At 41.4% G+C, this 17104-nt stretch overlaps 1 protein-coding gene across 9 annotated transcripts in view; it reads left to right on the forward strand.

The window, feature by feature from the left end:
- The first annotated feature begins 1071 nt into the window (after positions 1–1071).
- The window catches only part of TJP1 (tight junction protein 1), a 153975-nt gene continuing 137942 nt past the window's right edge, over positions 1072–17104 (forward strand). For all 9 annotated transcript variants that reach the window (XM_072345182.1, XM_072345185.1, XM_072345189.1 and 6 more), the window contains exons 1-2: positions 1072–1385; positions 9159–9291. In XM_072345182.1, coding sequence (XP_072201283.1) covers positions 1219–1385; positions 9159–9291 — 300 coding nt within the window. In that variant the 5' untranslated portion in view covers positions 1072–1218. The remainder of the gene's footprint in view (positions 1386–9158; positions 9292–17104) is intronic.

The raw sequence follows: 17104 nt of genomic DNA on the forward strand, positions 1-17104 counted from the left end.
TGTGTAACTTGAAGAGGGCACAAACCAAATTACAGTTGTAATGATAATGGTCACACGTAGGACTACTACAGTTATGTTGTCAGCTACATTTGCTGAAGGATCCAGAGGTGCACATCCCTCCTTCTCATCCCGAAGGAGGCTTGGTTGGAAGCACTGCACTGTCCTGCCAACCCAGCATGCCTCACCTCACCTCACCTTCACCCTCACCTTCACCTCCTCACCTCCATCCTCACCTCAGCCTTCACAATCAACTTCATCCTCACCTTCACGTTCACCCTCACCTCGCTGCACCTCCATCCTCACCTCAGCTCCACCCTGAGCCTTACCTCGCCTTCACCCTCATTTCACCTCACCTCCGCCCTCTGGTCACCCTCAGCCTCTCGCCCTCAACCTTCGCACTTCCCCCTCACCGCACCTCAGCTCGTGCCGCTCACCCTCACCTCACCTTCCCCATCACCGCCTCCGCAGCGCCGCCCAGGCGGGTAGCGCGCCGTTTCGGCCCGTGACCGACGGCCACGAGCGGCCGTGTGGGGCGGGAGGGGCAGATCGGGACGGCGCGGGGTTATTCCGGGCGCTGAGGAGATCAGGGCGAGGCGCGCGGGCAGCGCGGCCGGGCTGCGGCATGGCGCCCCGCTGATGGCGGGAGGGCAGCGCCGCAGCTACGCCACATGGGCGGGGGGGAAAGCCCAGGTAGCGGGACCGGGCAGCGGGAGCAACGCGGCATCCGCGAGGGGCAGGGATGGCGGGGAAAGAGGCCCGCCGGGCTGGGGGGGACATGGGGTAACGGGCAGCGGTGGGGGGAAGAGTCGGGCCTAGCGAGAGGCAGCGCAGGTGAGGAAGGGGCGAGCGGCCTGCGGCCTGGGGGCGGCGGCGGCGAGGGAAAGGGGAAGCGGCAGGTGCGAACGGGGGGCTGCGGGCAGGCAGTGCGGCTGAGGAGGAGGAGAGGAGCGCGGGCCGGGGGGAGGGCAGAGCGCGGCGGGAGGCGGAGGAGCGTCAGCTGGAGCGCGGATGGCGGGAGCGCGGCGGGAGGCGGAGGAGGAGAGCGTCAGCGGGGGGCAGAGATAGCGGGAGTGCGGCAGGAGGAGGAGAGCGAGAGCCGGGGGGGCAGAGAGCGAGGGAGCGCGGCAGGAGGAGGAGGAGGAGGAGGAGGAGGAGGAGGAGGGGAAGGAGCGCGACGCAGGGACGGCAGATGCCTGGAAATAAAAATTTGATGATTGCATGCAGCGGCTGGAGAGACTCTGTCGGTGGCGGCGGCGGGGACGCGGCAGGGACAGGGGGGGCGACGGCAAAATGAAGTATCAGAAATACCTGACTGTCTTGCAGATGGCCATAGGGGTGACCGCCTCCAACAGGGGCAGTCTGATGCCCTTAAAGAGGAAGCTGTGGTGAGTACGCACCGCGGGCGGGCGGCTCTGCGGCCGGGCAGGGACGGGCGGGCGGCGGCCGCGGAGCGCCGTGCGGGTCCGCTGCGGGCCCGGGAATGCCGCGCGCACCTCCGGGCGGGACGTTCCCGGCGCGGGCGGCGGCGGGCGGCTCTGAGCGCCCCGCGGGAGCTGTCCGCGCCTCAGCGCCCGAACGGCCCCCGCTCGGCATCCCGCGGGGCGCTGGCGCGGCCGGGAAGGCGCAGCGCCGGCTGTGCGGGGCGCTTCCCCGGGCGGCTCCGAGTCCGAGCCCGCCGGGCCGTGCCTCCCTCCGGGCAGGTGGGCCGGGCGGCGGTGCGGGCCTCGGTGCGGTGGCGTGCGGCCGAGATGCTAAAATGGACTTTTCCTCGACTCACTGTCGGTGTTTTCTTGCTCGCCGATGGGTGTGCTGAACCGATTTTTCTGGCTGAATCAACAATATGTTATGAAAAATGTATTAAAGTGTAATTGTGTAATGTGGGTGAGTAGGGCAGCGACAAGCATATGGCACTGTGCTATTCAGCACTCGCTGGCGGGAGCAGGCCGCTGCTGGCTGCATGGAGGCAGCGGGATGTGCCGTCAGGACAAGCTGTGAGGTCCAAGCTCGGGCTTTTTGCAGGGGAACTGCTGAGAACAAACGCACACCGAGAATTTCTTTCCTCAGAAAGACAAAGTGGTTCCGGTGGAGGTGGCCCCGTGCTTTCTTTCACTGTACTTGTTCGCTCATGGTGAAGGGAAGTGCCATAGAAGGCATGGTAGGTCATGCTGCTTAGAGGGGCACCCTCTGCAGGGACAGAGGTGTTTGCATGTCGGCAGCCCCAACAAATACATGATTACATGAATTATTCTACAATGTGCTTTTCCCTTAACCATCTCCCCCCCGCCCAGTATTGCCAGTTAGCATACACAGTATCAAGGAAATGCGTCCCTTGCAGGAGCAGTATAAAGCTAATAAGCTCTGTCACTAGTTCCAAATCTTACTATAAAACAGATTGCAGATCCATTTCTATTAACTGTAATGCACAAGATCAAATGTAGTCTTACACATACGTTGTCATGCAGATAATTTTATTACATTTAATCAAATCAAAAGGTTTTATAGTATATTCAGTGGTTTGATTTTGATTATGTAAGTTACATAAAGTGCTACCACCGTACCTGCCCCGTTCTCCTCCAGTGCTTTTCTTGTCTGTGCACAGAAGCACATCCATCAATATATTACTTCTTTTGACAGTCTAATTGTGCGTCACACAACATTAGCACTTGTTCTATTTCTTATTTTCTATGTCTTCTTGGAAACGTTTTTAGACATGTTAAAATGAGGCTATTTACATTTACTTACTTTAAAAGTCTGACAGGGCCCTCTTCACTCTCTCCTTGATGTGATGTCTGCAGCTGGAGTTAGATCAGCTCTATATTGCCTGGTTTTCTGGCAAAATTCTGTGTTTTTTGAGGGATTTCAAAACAACGGAGTGGATCCCCACTGATGTGTGCTAAGAGCAGTGCATTTTGTAACGTCTGTGACTTGTCTCAGTATTGCTGCCATGGTAGGCTTCATGGAGATTTAGTTAGCTAAGAGTGTTAGGGAGAAATAAGATCATTTCTTTTTTATTTTTAGGGATATCTATGAATTATTTCAGTTTTGGAAGCGTATCTCTAGGATGTTGTTATTAGGTGACATGATATTATGTAGTCACTTTTTCTTTGAGAACTTTAATAGCATTAGGCATTATCTTTGGATAGAATTGATGCTCATGTAAGAAATACTATTCTCTGATGCATTTACAGAAATGCTTAAGGTCACTTTATTGTTTAGTTTGGGGTTTTTTTTTGAGCTTAGTCTGTATCAAATAGTCCATTAAGAAAAAGTGAATATTAGAGACAAGAATAGATACCGTTATTACTAAAATCAATGCGATATTAGAGTGTATTTCCAACACAGAAAGCAAAAGTGCGTTCCAGTACTGAATCACTGAGAATCTCCAAGAAGCATAAACAAAATGTGTATTCGACCAATTTTATAATCAATGGATGCTGATTTTCTTTTGTTTTTATTTAGCTAAAAGAAAACAACAACAAAAAAGCATTTTGTTTAACCAGTCAGATTTGTGAATTCTTTGATATGTTGGTACTTACTGAAAGTGGAAGCAAAAGGCGTAATTTAATAAAAGAGGGTTAAAATACTCATCTTTTTGTTGGTTGAGATAATCCACCTGAATCCTACTGAATGAAAATGAAAAAGGTAACAGCGATGCTTTATTTCTTTATGGAGCATCTGTCACTCCAATTTGCTTCTACTTTCCTCCCCGGAATCCAAGTTCTGCTCCTGCTGTAGAATAGCAGAGTCAGGAATGAAAACAAAAAAGGTGGATACCCATATCTCATGATGTGTTCACAATAAACTGGTGTAAACTGCCTGCGTATAAACCAAAGAGTGGTCCAAAACAGATGCTGTAGCTTGCTGTGGGAAGTGGTGTAGATGGAAATTTGACTGCATTTAATGTGGAACTTGGTCATTTTGTGGTGAGGTTTGTTGGAGGCAGTTGGGTGTTGATCCTAGTGATGAAGGAAATTGCTGGAGTCTAGAGCTGCTGATTCAGACCTGTGTTTGTGAGGCACTGTAATTTAATACGTAGGAACCAAATGAGATGAGTAGGGTGTTCTTAATGGTCTTGCTGTATCTGGATGCAAAAAAGTGCTGTCATAATGCTGCCAGTTAGCAGAGTCTAACAAGTCAATAAGCTGTCTTCATTCAGAGCAGCAGCCTCCTTCCAGCTCAGGACTGAGGCAACATGAGAATCTTGCAGGCTGTGATGAGCTTCTTCCTGTACAGATTCTCTTTTCTGAGGCTGTGTAATAATACTTCTTTGGAGTACTACCTCTATTTCTCCTAGAGTAGGGTTTTATCTGGTGCGTTTTGTTTGAAACGATTACAGGAACTACATAATTATTATTTTCTTCTGAATTTCTAATTTCTGTTGTGAAATCGGTTATTTCACAGAGGTTTTCAAATTGGAAAACCTTCATTTCTGGCACTGAGATTTCGTTAGAGCAGTTATTAGGGGAGCAGATTTAACAATGGGGGATGTGCTGGTTTGTACCTTGGAAACTGCAGCAGTTTCTTTCTCCATGATAAGAGTACCCAGAACTTTATTGGTCAACATCTGTTGATAATTGCTATTATTGTTAAGAGTGAGGGTGTCATGGATTAGCACATTTGTTAAAATACTCAAGGAAAACTGTTGACCTGGGAGCACCTTCAAGCACTAAACTGACATCAGTATTTACTGAAATACCAATATCTACAACCAGAATGCTTTTAGAATAGGAAACGAAAGATAATGTATTTAAGGAGAACTATACAAATACTCAGTAATTTCTTACTGCATTGACAGTGTTTCTCCCCCAAAGGGAGAAGGACCAAGCCAAAAAGAAGAAGAAAAAAAAACCCCACAAACAAAAACCCAGGATATTTTCTAGCAGCTCTAATAATCTTCACTGATATTCTCATGTGTCTTCAAGCATTTACCTCTACCTTCAAAGGATTCCTCTGCTTGGGTCTGCTCCCTCTGGCTCCCCATGGTGCAAACAAGTGTGAAGTCACGAAAAGGCAAAATGTTCAGTTACTGATGTGTTTTTTGTTACCAAGAATATTATGGGAGTGACTGAGGCTATCCATGGTGATGTCTGTATGTCTTTTTAGAGCGGTAGGTAGTTGTCTGAGGTAATCCATAGGTCACAGAAAAGCCTGCAGAAGCAGTGTAGTACAGAATTTGCATTGTGACGGGGTCTAATCAGTGCCATTGTTAAGTGAGTGTGTGAGGTAGCAGTCTGGATGTTAACGGTAGCTGCTGCTTGTAAGATGTGCATGGGCAAATTTATTTTTAAGCATATAAGTAAACTTGCCTGCAATCATTGTGGAACAGCCGGCATTAAGCATTGATTTAAACGCCTGGTTGAGTGTTTGTGTTCAGGCTGGGGTCAGATGTGAAAGTTCAGGCTCATAGCGAAGGATGCCTGCTTTATCATTAGGACCATCCCTAGGGAGAAAAGTGTCACTGTTAGTTTGTGTTCCATGTAGAGACATAGCTGAAAAAAGCAAATAATGGAAATGGCATTTCAGTATAAAAGAAATAAAGCATCAAAGCTTCAGCCTCTTGGGTGTGGCTGCAGACGTATGTGGAAAAACACAGATCACCAGAATGGATGTTATCCATTTTTGATTATTGGTTCTGTTAATACTTGTTTGAAATGGGAATCGAAGTCTCAGCTTAGCCCACTGTAAAGACTTATTGGTGTTGCATATTAGTTGATATATATATATATTTTCTGATGAAGGGGGGAAGCTGCGCTTGGTAGTGAAGATATCTGCAGAAATACACAAATGTTTTTCACAGTATGGAACTGTTCAGGGTTGCCAGTAATTGTATCATATTAGGCTTTATATATATATATTTTAAAAAAACAAAAACAAAAACTAACATTGAATGACTATTAATGTTAGGTCTTCCAGGCAAGCGAGAGTGAATTTCAGCTTTTCCACTGTTTGTTGGAGCCAGAAGGCATACTGGCCACGTTCAGCTGCACCCAGCTGACATCTCTGTCATAGTGGGGAAGCCTGTCTTCTCATCGGACACAATTACAGACAGTTCACACGTTTCTCAATAGAGACCTGTGTAACTACTGGAGATAGAAGTTTCAGACTCGCATGACCACCTGCAGTAACCATTTGCTATAGATACCTCAGTGCTTTTTAATAAGATGGGTGGACAACTTGCAGGATATGAGAATCACAGTGATTAATGATGTCATTAAGTCCTGTTGAGAATGTATAGTTGTCAAAGATTTGTTCTCTATATGTTATATTCAGAAAACAAATACAGTAATTGTTTCAGTCCACAAATTATTCAATAGTTCGGATACCGCTCTATAAAATTGTTCAGAATTCGAAATCAATAAATAATGGGCTTTAAATCTCTTGAGTCTGACTTTCTCCCTAGAAAATTAGCGTGACATCAGTTTAGCTACTTCAACCAAAATAGAACTTAAAAAAAATGTTAGGTCATATTGAAGCTTGTTATGAATGGTAGTTTTCTGCAAGTAAAATATAAATGCAGTTTTTAGTAATAAAAACTGAGGTATGTTACATAGATTACATCTAATTATATTTTAGTGTGCATAGAGGCATTAGTCCTTGATGTGACAGTGCACTTTGAGGTAAATGGTGACTAGTATTTTCTTAGGCTAATGTGCTCATCAATGGAGCACAGATACTAGAAGTGTCTTGATGCTTTTGCTTATTTCTCCAGCTTAGAAATAATTCAGTCACAGTTATGTAATCTGGTATCTATCAGGAACCAGCAAGGTCAGTGTAACTGTTGTAAGAATTGTGGAGAGTGAACAGGAGTCTCTGGCTCAAGGTGGGATTTACAAAGCTATTCCATTTACCAAGTAAAATTTCCAGAATTGGAGTGCCTTGATTTGGGAATGCCCAGATGAGCCACATTAGAAAGCTCTTATGTTTCCACAGAATACTGAGGATGTTCTTTGATAAATAAAGTGAGTGCATTTCCAATAAGGCATCTAGAATCATTCACTCCTTTTAAGGATCTGGAGTTCTTCAAAAGCTGTATGACTTTGATTAGCTTGTTATTTTTATCGGCTTTCTTTCACTTTATTTTATTACATATTTTTTAAGGCTTCTTAGTGTGAGAAAACATTAAGAGACTTTGAATTTAAATAACTATACATCTAAAGGCCCCAGACTAAGTAGTTTGAAATAGAAAGGAAAATTCAGAAAAGCCCGGTGCAGCTTACAGTTGTTCAAAAATATTTCTATTAAATGTGAGGAAGAAAATATTATGAAGTTATTAAGCATTTAATTGGGTGGAAGTAAACATGGGAACTTAATGACCCAGGTGACAAGAACTGAAATAGGCAACCCTCATAGATTTTCTGGGGGGAGAATAAATCCAGACCTAACTGTGGTGAAAGCAGTGGATCTCCTTGTGGGCTCCATGATCAGTGTGTGCAGTTGGATTAAATACATTTGGATTCTCTTTATCAGAAATGTTTGCAGAGTCCCGTAACGTGTCCATAAGACATTCATACAAGCAAAATGTATGATCAGCGTAAATGTCACTTTTTGTCTGTGAACAGGCATTGTGACAGAGCAGCTGTCTTTCCTTGGGACTTTGTTTTGATGATTCTTTAAGACATTTCAGCAGGAAATCTGTGGTGTTGATTTGGTTTCTGTGTACAATTCCATTACAGTTGCAGCCCAGCATCTTTCTCCGAGCTTACCCCATAAACAACATCACCAAAAAAATCTGGTGTTGCCTAAGATGGAAGTTTATGCGTTTCTGAATATTAGTTATGTAACAATTCTGAACATTTTCTTTTCTTGCAGTTGAAAGTTCAGGAGTAAAATAATCCAAGGGGGAAAATATTAATTTGGAAATCACAGCAATTCAACAAAAAATGAAGGTCTTTGTAAATTGGATGAGAAATTTTAAAATCTTTTTTTTTTTTTTTTTTTTTAATTTACAAATTTTATTGGTGTGACTTTTGTCTTTCCGGTCTCTTACAAATGTGCATGGGGACATTTTATTCCAGCCATGAAACAGGGGGACCCCAGGGTTCCCCTACCTACACAAGTATATTCAGCCTGGGTATTTTGTATTTTGTACTTGAAATTTTGTGTTTCAAGCATTAGCATGGTCCACTCTATGTAATATTCCTTTGTGATGGTGTGTACCTGTAAAGGCACACACCTTTCCTCTTCATTTGTAAAAGCATTTGTGTATGTACTGAAGCCGTTAATTCTAAGTTTAAAAAAAGAAACCCTAAGATATATAGGAATCTTAACAGTTACAGAGAAAATCACTGAACTGTTGTTGTCCACAGCCTTGGGCAATGCAAAAAAAGATGTGTATGGATAGATGTGTGCACACATGTTTTAGTGGCCTCTTACGCCTGCAGTTAAGAAAAAGAAGGAATGTAAATCTGCAAAATAAGACTTCATTTTGTGGGTGCACATATTTGCGAGAACACAGTACTGGCTTTCCTAATGTGGTGTCACACTGACTAGAGACTATTTTGCATTTAAAATATTGACCTTTTGAAACTTATTATATTTAGTTAATTGTTAACCCCATCTACATTTACTCATTAACAACTTTCAACATTTTCCTTGACATCTGGGGAGCTTACTCAGAATACTTCAATTGCAAGCTCCTCTTAGATGACCATTGTGATGAAAAACCTTAAAAACTATAGCTTTAATTACCTCTACAGCTGTAATAGGTCCTTTTCATTTTGTTATTGCTCATCATTATTTTTGCTAGAACATCTGAAGTGCTGTTAGTGCTTAAACTGGAAAAGGTCAAAAGCCAAATTCTGCCAGGGTCCCTTTGATTTAACCAACAGACAGCAATGTGTATCACAGAACACAATTTTTAAATTGAATTAATAGTGAAAAATATCCCTTCTAGTTTTTCAAAAGTAAAATATGTTTCTCTGTACTTCTTACATCAGTACAGATGACTCAATCTACAAGCAGTGGTGGATTTCATGCGAGCTGCGTTTCTGCACCTTTTATTGTCTTATTTTGATGCTGCCTGTTTGAAAACTAAGGGTTGGATTGAGAGAACCCTGTAATACCACCCTTGCATATTTTTTTACTTGTATATTAAAAATGCGATATAAAATAAAGCGATATATTCTTCGTCTGATATGGATCTCTTTTTTATTTGACAGGGTAACTCCATCTTCCGAAAATCCCAATGGTGCTACCTGTAGTGTAAGTCAGGGAAAGCCTTCTTTAAGAAGAATAAAAGGGAGAATACACAGAAGCAAAAGCCTCGATAGCATTGATTTCTGTGAATTCACTGTAAGTACTTTGTTTTTTACATTTATTCTATCTGAAGTTACGATGCTGATAAAGGAGTCATTCCTCTTGCATTTGGTTTATGTCGTTGTCAGAACTGGAAAAGGTGTTGTATTTAATAATGTTAAGAGTTAGGGTTCCGTGCTGGCAAATGTAATGAAAATTATATTGCTTATGTAATTACTGATACATACTCACATTTTTGTTCTTTAGTAGACATTAGTCTTGTATCTTGATTTCAGGTTTTGATGTTGCCTCATGCATAAGATGCTGGAATTAACTGGAAGTTGAGTAAATGTGAAAAATGAATTGTGTTTTCAAAATCTGTTTCCATACTTAGAATGTGGAAGTTGTATCCACATTAAAATATATATATTTTTAGCCAATTTTCAAAAGCTTTTTTGTTATATGCAGCTGTAGTAGGGTACTAGAGAAAAATAAATGCATACAAATTATGTGTGTTCTCAGTACTTAAAGTAAGCTTATCTGATAGATACCTTACTTACGTAGTATTGGTGCATCCTTGTTTGCTTCTCTTTGGATACAGTTACATACGTTTGTACTATGGTTTAAGAAAATTTATAGTGATCATGGTTTTGAGGAACTCGTATAGCTTATCCTTTAGAGATTTAATAGAACTTAGAGAAAAAACTTGCAATGGAGACATGTACAACTTTTAATTACGGAAGTGTTTGCATTCAAATAACAAAAGAAAAGAAAATGTGAATGAGAATGGATTGATTAGGTAGGGATAGATTTACCACCATTTATACTGGTCAGAAAAGATTAGAGTTACTTCTAAAAAGCTGTGCCATGTTTTCAGAAGTCCTTTACTGCAAAAGCACTATAAGCTGCACCTCTGCAATGGCTGGTGGAAATCTGATCTAAGAAACTTATATGTTATAGCTATCAAATACTAATATAATGGATAAGAATATGTTGAATTATAAACCCACTGTTAGATGTGAGAAGGAAAGACATAATCAGGAAGTATGTGTTGTCTTTATGATGATGTACAGTTCAATAGTAATTGCATTGTCTGGTGCTTCATGGCAATACAAATAACATAATTATAATGGTCAGATGTAGTTTCGTGAATATCTAAACAACAGAACAGACTCGGTATGTGCAGCCTTTTTGGTTTGTTTTGTTAAAGATGATGTCAATAGCATCAATGATATTTTTTCTCAGGACTGTTTTGCTTCTAATTACGATGTCTTGTCAAGCTATCTTTGGAACAAAGAGCCTGTTTGCTGTGTAAGGAAATAATGAAACTGGTAGCAAGAATTTGTGATTTAATGTTTTCTGTGGTGTCCAGCTACTTCTAGGATGCAGATTGCTGCAAAGTCAAGTCTCATAGCTGATTTAGAGCTAGTTTTGGAGTCTGTGCGGACTGTAGTCACAGAAGTGATGTTGATGAAATGGTTACCTTACTGAAGGGTAAAAATTCTCTTTGGGGATGAGATTGCTAAAACAGTAGTTTTAGCTTGTGCTATATGGGTCTTCATCTGTGTGGTCCTATTAAGGAGTTTTATCTAAATCTCTACTCTTGAGGCTTTCAAAGAAAAAAGAGATCATAGCCAATGGTAAAAGGAATATCTTGCGTGCCATAAAACTTTTACAAGGAGATTTGAGATGTGATAATGGCCCATGACTGTGTATGAAATGTACCAATATACAGAGTATGTACATCTATCCATATGAAACTCAACTATTAATAGCAAGGCATTGAAAATGAGGATCACAAAAGGGGGACCACTGTTTATTCTGAGGTTACATGTTAATAGGTGATACCGGTCTAAAATAGCTAAGCATAGTTGTACATATGGATTTTCTTGCTGCTGGTACAAAATTAAGTTATAATCACTCTGAAATATATCTTAATGTTGTTTAATAGTACTTTTATTGTTATAAAATTATGATTAAAATAAATCTAAAGAAATAATAGAGGGAATTAATATGAATAAATCTTTCCAATGCACTCCCAGAACTGAATGCTATTCATGTTATGCATCTTTTTCTGGTAGTTAGGCTCATGAACTGGCAGAAGGAATAAAACTGAAAATAAAACATTAAGCAGAAGTGAGGAATTATTTTACACAGCAAAGGAAAGAGGTTTTTAAAACATTCTCTTTGGAGCTGTTCAGTGTGGTAGAATTGTTTTCACACAGAACAAAGATGAAATGTTTCAGATTAAGAGGATGATTTCTATGCTGACAAACTCAAAATAACCGTGCCAGTGAAGTGCTGGCTTTCTTCATCATATAATGCAATTTAAATCTATTAATAATTCTGACTGTTAGAGAATTACACGTCTATCTGAATCTCAAATCGTTGTTTTTATTTTTGTAAACCTTTTGTTCCTTACCTCTAAGCGAATTCACATTGAGTACAAATCCTGACAACGTGGGGACATAAAAAAAGAAAAATAAGTTGTATGCTTCATTTTCTCCAAGTGTGAAGAGATGTGTCCCCAGTGGGAAAGGTCTGGATTTCCATGCTGTTATGTGCATACAAAAATGCAGTACGTGAAAACACTGTACCACTTACTGTGACTTCAGCTATGGTGGAGCACAAGCTGTGGGAGCAGTGTTAAGCTGGGAGGCTCGTTTGAAAACGTGGTTATTCTTTGCAAGGGAAAGGATAACCAGAGAAGAGCCTACTGCATGTGTTCCAGCTGAGACCAAATTGTGACTGGGAGGGAATCCCACAGCCTTCTCCCGAGGGCTGTCTGGGACAGGGGGTGCTACCCTGCTCCTAGTTCTCCACGTGAAGCCTATGTTGTTTACAGCTCGTTGTTCCTGTGCCTGTTACTGTAGGTGACATATCTAAAAATGCTGGAGGTGTCTTTGCCTGTATAACTTGCTGTAATGGCAGGTCAGCCTGTAAGGAACTTACTGTGAGCTCAGGCGGGAGGCTGTCAGGGCTCCTGGCTGCTACATTGCCTACCCCTGTTACCGTCTAGCATCTGCCTGGTGTTTCAGCATCCTTAATGTCCTGTTAGGGACTATCAATTCTTCCTTATTACAATTGGTGAGAGTCTGCAAGATTGCTGACAAAAGATCTGGGATTTATTTCTGTTGGTACCTCTGCTGTCTGAAGTGGGTGATTCTGGGGTTTGTAAGTCATGACTCCCATTACCATTTTGCTAAGACGGTGAGCAGAAAGATAAAGCAGAGAGACAGTGATAAGCCACAGAGTGATAAGACAGCAGCTCCTATAATATGTCTTTCATCCTTTTTCTTTTCTTTATCCTCTCCATGTAGTATTGCTGCCAGCTGGTCCAATTAGGGCCTGGTTCCCACTAAAGAAAACTGTTTTATTGGTATTCAGTTCTCCTTTAAAGAGAGCCACCATGCAGTGCTTTCCCAGTTTCTAGTCTCTGAAACACTCAGCTTTATTACAACGTAACAAAAATGTGTATTTTTGTAATATTGGCAAATTGTTATCAGAAACATTGTGTAACTCCTTTTGCGTGCTGCAGAAGGCTCTGAACTAGAGAAAGGAAAGGATTGTAAGTTCTCAGAGAGATGTGAAATACATCTTACCTTGTAGAATGAGCTGGTTATACTCATGGTTATTACCCCCTTTTTTAAATGCTTACTGTGCTGAAACAAGCACTGGGCTTGTGTAAGCCACTCTCTGCAGAAGTAGCACTTCTGAGTCCAATTTGTCAGCAGGGATGTTGCTGTGCTTGGCGCTGTGTTGACACACCTGATATTCATTCTCAGGGACCTCTGGACCCGTAGCACCAGTTGGTGAAGTGTGACTGGTCTCTGCCTCTTTGACTTCTTCTAGCCGTCCTTGTGGGAGTGTGGTGGGACCACCATGGGGCTGTGTGCTGCCCGGGGTCCCTGTGCCAGCCCTGAGGTGCCTGAAGGGAACTGATGGCTGTTGGCCTTACAGGTTTTGTATGTGACTCATGGTGTTACACATGCTGACTGCCCCTGTGGTGTGCGGACACTGAGAAACTGTTCCCTCCTCCCCTGTGAGACAATGGGGATGTTCTGTGGGATGACTAAGGAGGATTGCTGGGGGCAACTGTAGGGGCCTAATGGATATGGAATGTCTGAGATGCACTTTCTCATTTTTAATGCTGTAACATTTTGATGAGACTTGAGAAATTACCAAAATAATCATCTTAGGAACTCTGTATGTTTGAAGGAATACATCCATAAAGTTTTCCTACTAAGATCAGCCCTTGTAGAAGGACTTCTTCTCAGAAATCAGAGCACTGCAGATATTTTCAATACGGACAAGCCCAGATCTGCCTATTTTCTGGAGACAGCTGATGCCAGCGGCTCTCAGTAAGCATGCACGCAGCAAGGTGTTGTAGGCAGGCAGATCCATCTTTGGTGTGCTTCCACTTTCATTGCGGCAGAATTCCAAGGAAGAATTCTGTGAAATGCTGTGGAAAGGCTTAGTCCTGCTGCCATTTTACCATTCTTTTCTCATCTTTCGTTCTTCAGATGCACTGCTTTGTCTCATCAGGTATTGACAATAAAGTGGGATTGGCTCCAGTCCTTTGTGCTGGCACTTCAGAGGTCAGTGGATGTCAGCAGGAAAACACAAAAGTAACACAGCAGGGTGGGGGATATAACCCAAAAGAAGAGAAGAGAGAGGCAACGAAGCACAAAGGGCAGGCTGAATAAAACAGTGTGGAATGTAGGAGGAAATTGATGAGGCAACAAAGGAGTAAACCATCAGAAAGCAAGAATTAGCCACACAAATGCATTTTTTAGGTAGGGAATGCACATGTTCAACCATTGGATTATATTTACTTGCTGTTATGCTACTGGGGGAGCATGGTACCTCGTGGGCCTTCCTGCATAGGAGCTGTGTATTTCCCCCATGCCCACCGTTGTCAGCAGGGCCAACCTCACACATGCTCAGAGGGGCTGCGTGCCCAGCACTGTGTGGGCACCGTGTGCCTCTGTGTGGACACAGTGTTCTGCCGCTGCTATGAGGAGTTTCACTTCCTTCTGTTTTGTGATGATGTTTTAAGGCTGTTCAGGGGCTTTAGACATTAACTTGCATGGATGTTTTTGATGACATCATTATTTCACTTCCCCAGACTGCTTGGTAGCTTTTTAAAGCATATGGCAGGCTGAAGAATTTGTTCATTGTTGGAAATGTCCTTACTGAGGAATTGTCGTTGTGATTAGCCCCATTCCCCCAGTGAGAAAATCCAGTGATTAGGACAGGACTCTGTACTGCATCACTCTGTTAGTTCATAGGGTGAGTATATTGCTGAGTAAAGCAATCTGATCCATGCTGAAATCATGGGTTTGTTGCAAATTCTGTTTTATTTCATCTAACTCAAACTCCTCTTCCTTTGGAGTCATCATGTAAATTGCTTCTGAGATGGTAAATTATATCCTGTAATTTAATTTGAAATAAAATGGTTATGTTTTTATACTTCCATTTGTCTTGATTTTATCGCTGGATATTCCAATTTGAACATCTACCTGTAAAAGCAGTGCCATGATAGATGAAGAACAGCAGAGATTGTATGTACATGAGTTATTTCTTAGGATGGAGATGTAAGAACGCTGACATTCTTTAAAAAGTCCTGCAGGTATTTTAGCCTTGTCTGTAGATGTGGAAGGAGGAATTCGTTAGCACAGCTGGAGTCTTGTAGATGCCCTTAATTTGTTCCCGTTCAGAGAACTGTGTGGTTCTGCAGCTGTTTATGAGGATTAAATCCTCTGCTGTGCAAAACAAATCTCGTGCAAAAGTGACTCATTTATTACATTAATAATTTCATCTGTTGATGGATACATGAACACAATACTGACTTTATTCAGTAGAGACAGTTTTAGGCAGATTGTTTTACATAAGAGAGTTTAAATGATATATGCAAAAAGAAAATTTATTTGGCCAATTAACACATTTTACAGTCATCGAGATTAATGTCCTTTAAGTTTCTCTTTTGTATTTCATTGATGATGTAGAAAAGAAAGGAGGAAAAATCCATGTGATTTTTATCATAGACAGTTAATGGCTTTTAAGACAGATGATTTTTTAAACTAATTTTGATTGGTGCAACCTTTGAAATACTGCGCTACCTAAAAAAGAAAATGCTACAGGCTTTTGATCCAATATTGCAATTTCTATAGGAAAAAGGGGTGTTTTCGTCAATGTTTATTTCCCTCCTCTTGCCTTCTGCTCAAACAGAAATCTGAAGTTTTATACAATAAGTATTCTAAACGTTGAGGCAAATTAATAAATCTTTAACACTATGCTAGGTGAAACGTATGCAGCCTTTTGAGTAAGGACATAAACTGTAAGGACGAGTAATTTAATTTGCTAGGTTTTAAATTGTGATTGACCTTGATGTATGCTTCTGAATCGATTCAGATTATTTTATGCCCCTGAATAAATTCAGGGCTCCAGTTTAAGTCTGCCAAGGATATTAACTTCATAATAGTCATTATACTGGTGACTGGATTTACATTTAAATTTAATTAGAAATATATTTTAAAGTAAGTATATTTTTTAGGTTATTATTTCTTCTGAGGGTGTCACTGCGGGATACAGTAGACTGAGCTGCATTGAAATTGGCATGGGTTAAAGCAATTCCTCGCTGATTATTTCAGTACCATCATAATTTGACAATTGTGACTTGTCAGGTCTTTTCTTTCCTTAGAAAATGTCAAAAGATATCCAGGCCATCATGTAGTTTAAGTTATATAATATCAGGCCCCTGACATGCGGCAGTGTGGGATGCTGGCGTCCCATATCCCTTCAATTTCAGTATCTCAGTACACACACCATTACTTTCCAGCCTGCTGAGGCCCCAGGCAGGGGGAAGGTCCAATGCCTTGTCCTTCAACTGGTGCAGGGCTCCAAGGTAGCACAAGGGGGACAGCAAATGGCCATTTTCTCTGGTTTAAGGTGCTTCTGAGAGCACGCATTGGTGTCTTCATTTCTGCACTGAATTTTGTATGCATCCAAATGAAGATCAACTTTATCTTAAAGTCATTTTCTAGGATGACTCAGGGAAAAGAATAACTTTTGTATAAGCTTCTTTAAGGAGCTAATCTAATTTTCTGGAAACCAGACTTTCTTCATCTTTGTTGTGATACAGGCTGGTTACCTTAGCATTTTGTTAACTGCTGTATATTTATGTAGTAAAAAGTTATTTCTGTCCAAAAGAATTTTGTGTGAGTGGATTTGTACAGTTTTCAAGTCCAAGTGCATTTGTCTTTGATGCCAGAAATTCTTCACTGATTTATTTCTACAGTGGAAGTTAACGTTCTGTTGCTCAATCTATTTTCCTCTTATTGATAGGGTTATTTGTTTGACCTTTCTCCATTACTGTGTTTGAAGAGAGGCAGACTTGTTTATAAATATGAGGAAACAAAGACAGTAAGGATTTCTGTTGCAGGCTCTCATCCTTGTGCTTAAAAATAGCGAATAATAGGAATGTCAGAATGAATGGCTTTTCAAAGATTTCACCAGAATGTATATGCTGAAAATTCTAGTAGCATGTCTGTTTTAATATTTTTAGTAGTGTTTTGTTTTGTTTTCCCTTGGTTTCAATTGTTTTGTGTGTGTGTTTTTGCCAACTTGGTTGGCCTTACTGGAATCATTCCCACTTAGAAATAAGAATTTGTGAGCAATTAATTGTAGTGGTCTTACAATATACTTTTTATTTTAAAATGAACCTGTACGAGTTGCTTCTATTTATAAAGGACGCTTGGAATTTTCTGTCATGTAATACATGTCCAAACTTAGACACCGTTGGCCAGTCTGTTAAGGTGCAATAATGTCTTGGGAACAATAAAGATCCTATAGTGAAGGTACAGTCAGC

Source organism: Excalfactoria chinensis, chromosome 10, assembly GCF_039878825.1.
Source record: "Excalfactoria chinensis isolate bCotChi1 chromosome 10, bCotChi1.hap2, whole genome shotgun sequence".
Taxonomy (NCBI): domain Eukaryota; kingdom Metazoa; phylum Chordata; class Aves; order Galliformes; family Phasianidae; genus Excalfactoria; species Excalfactoria chinensis.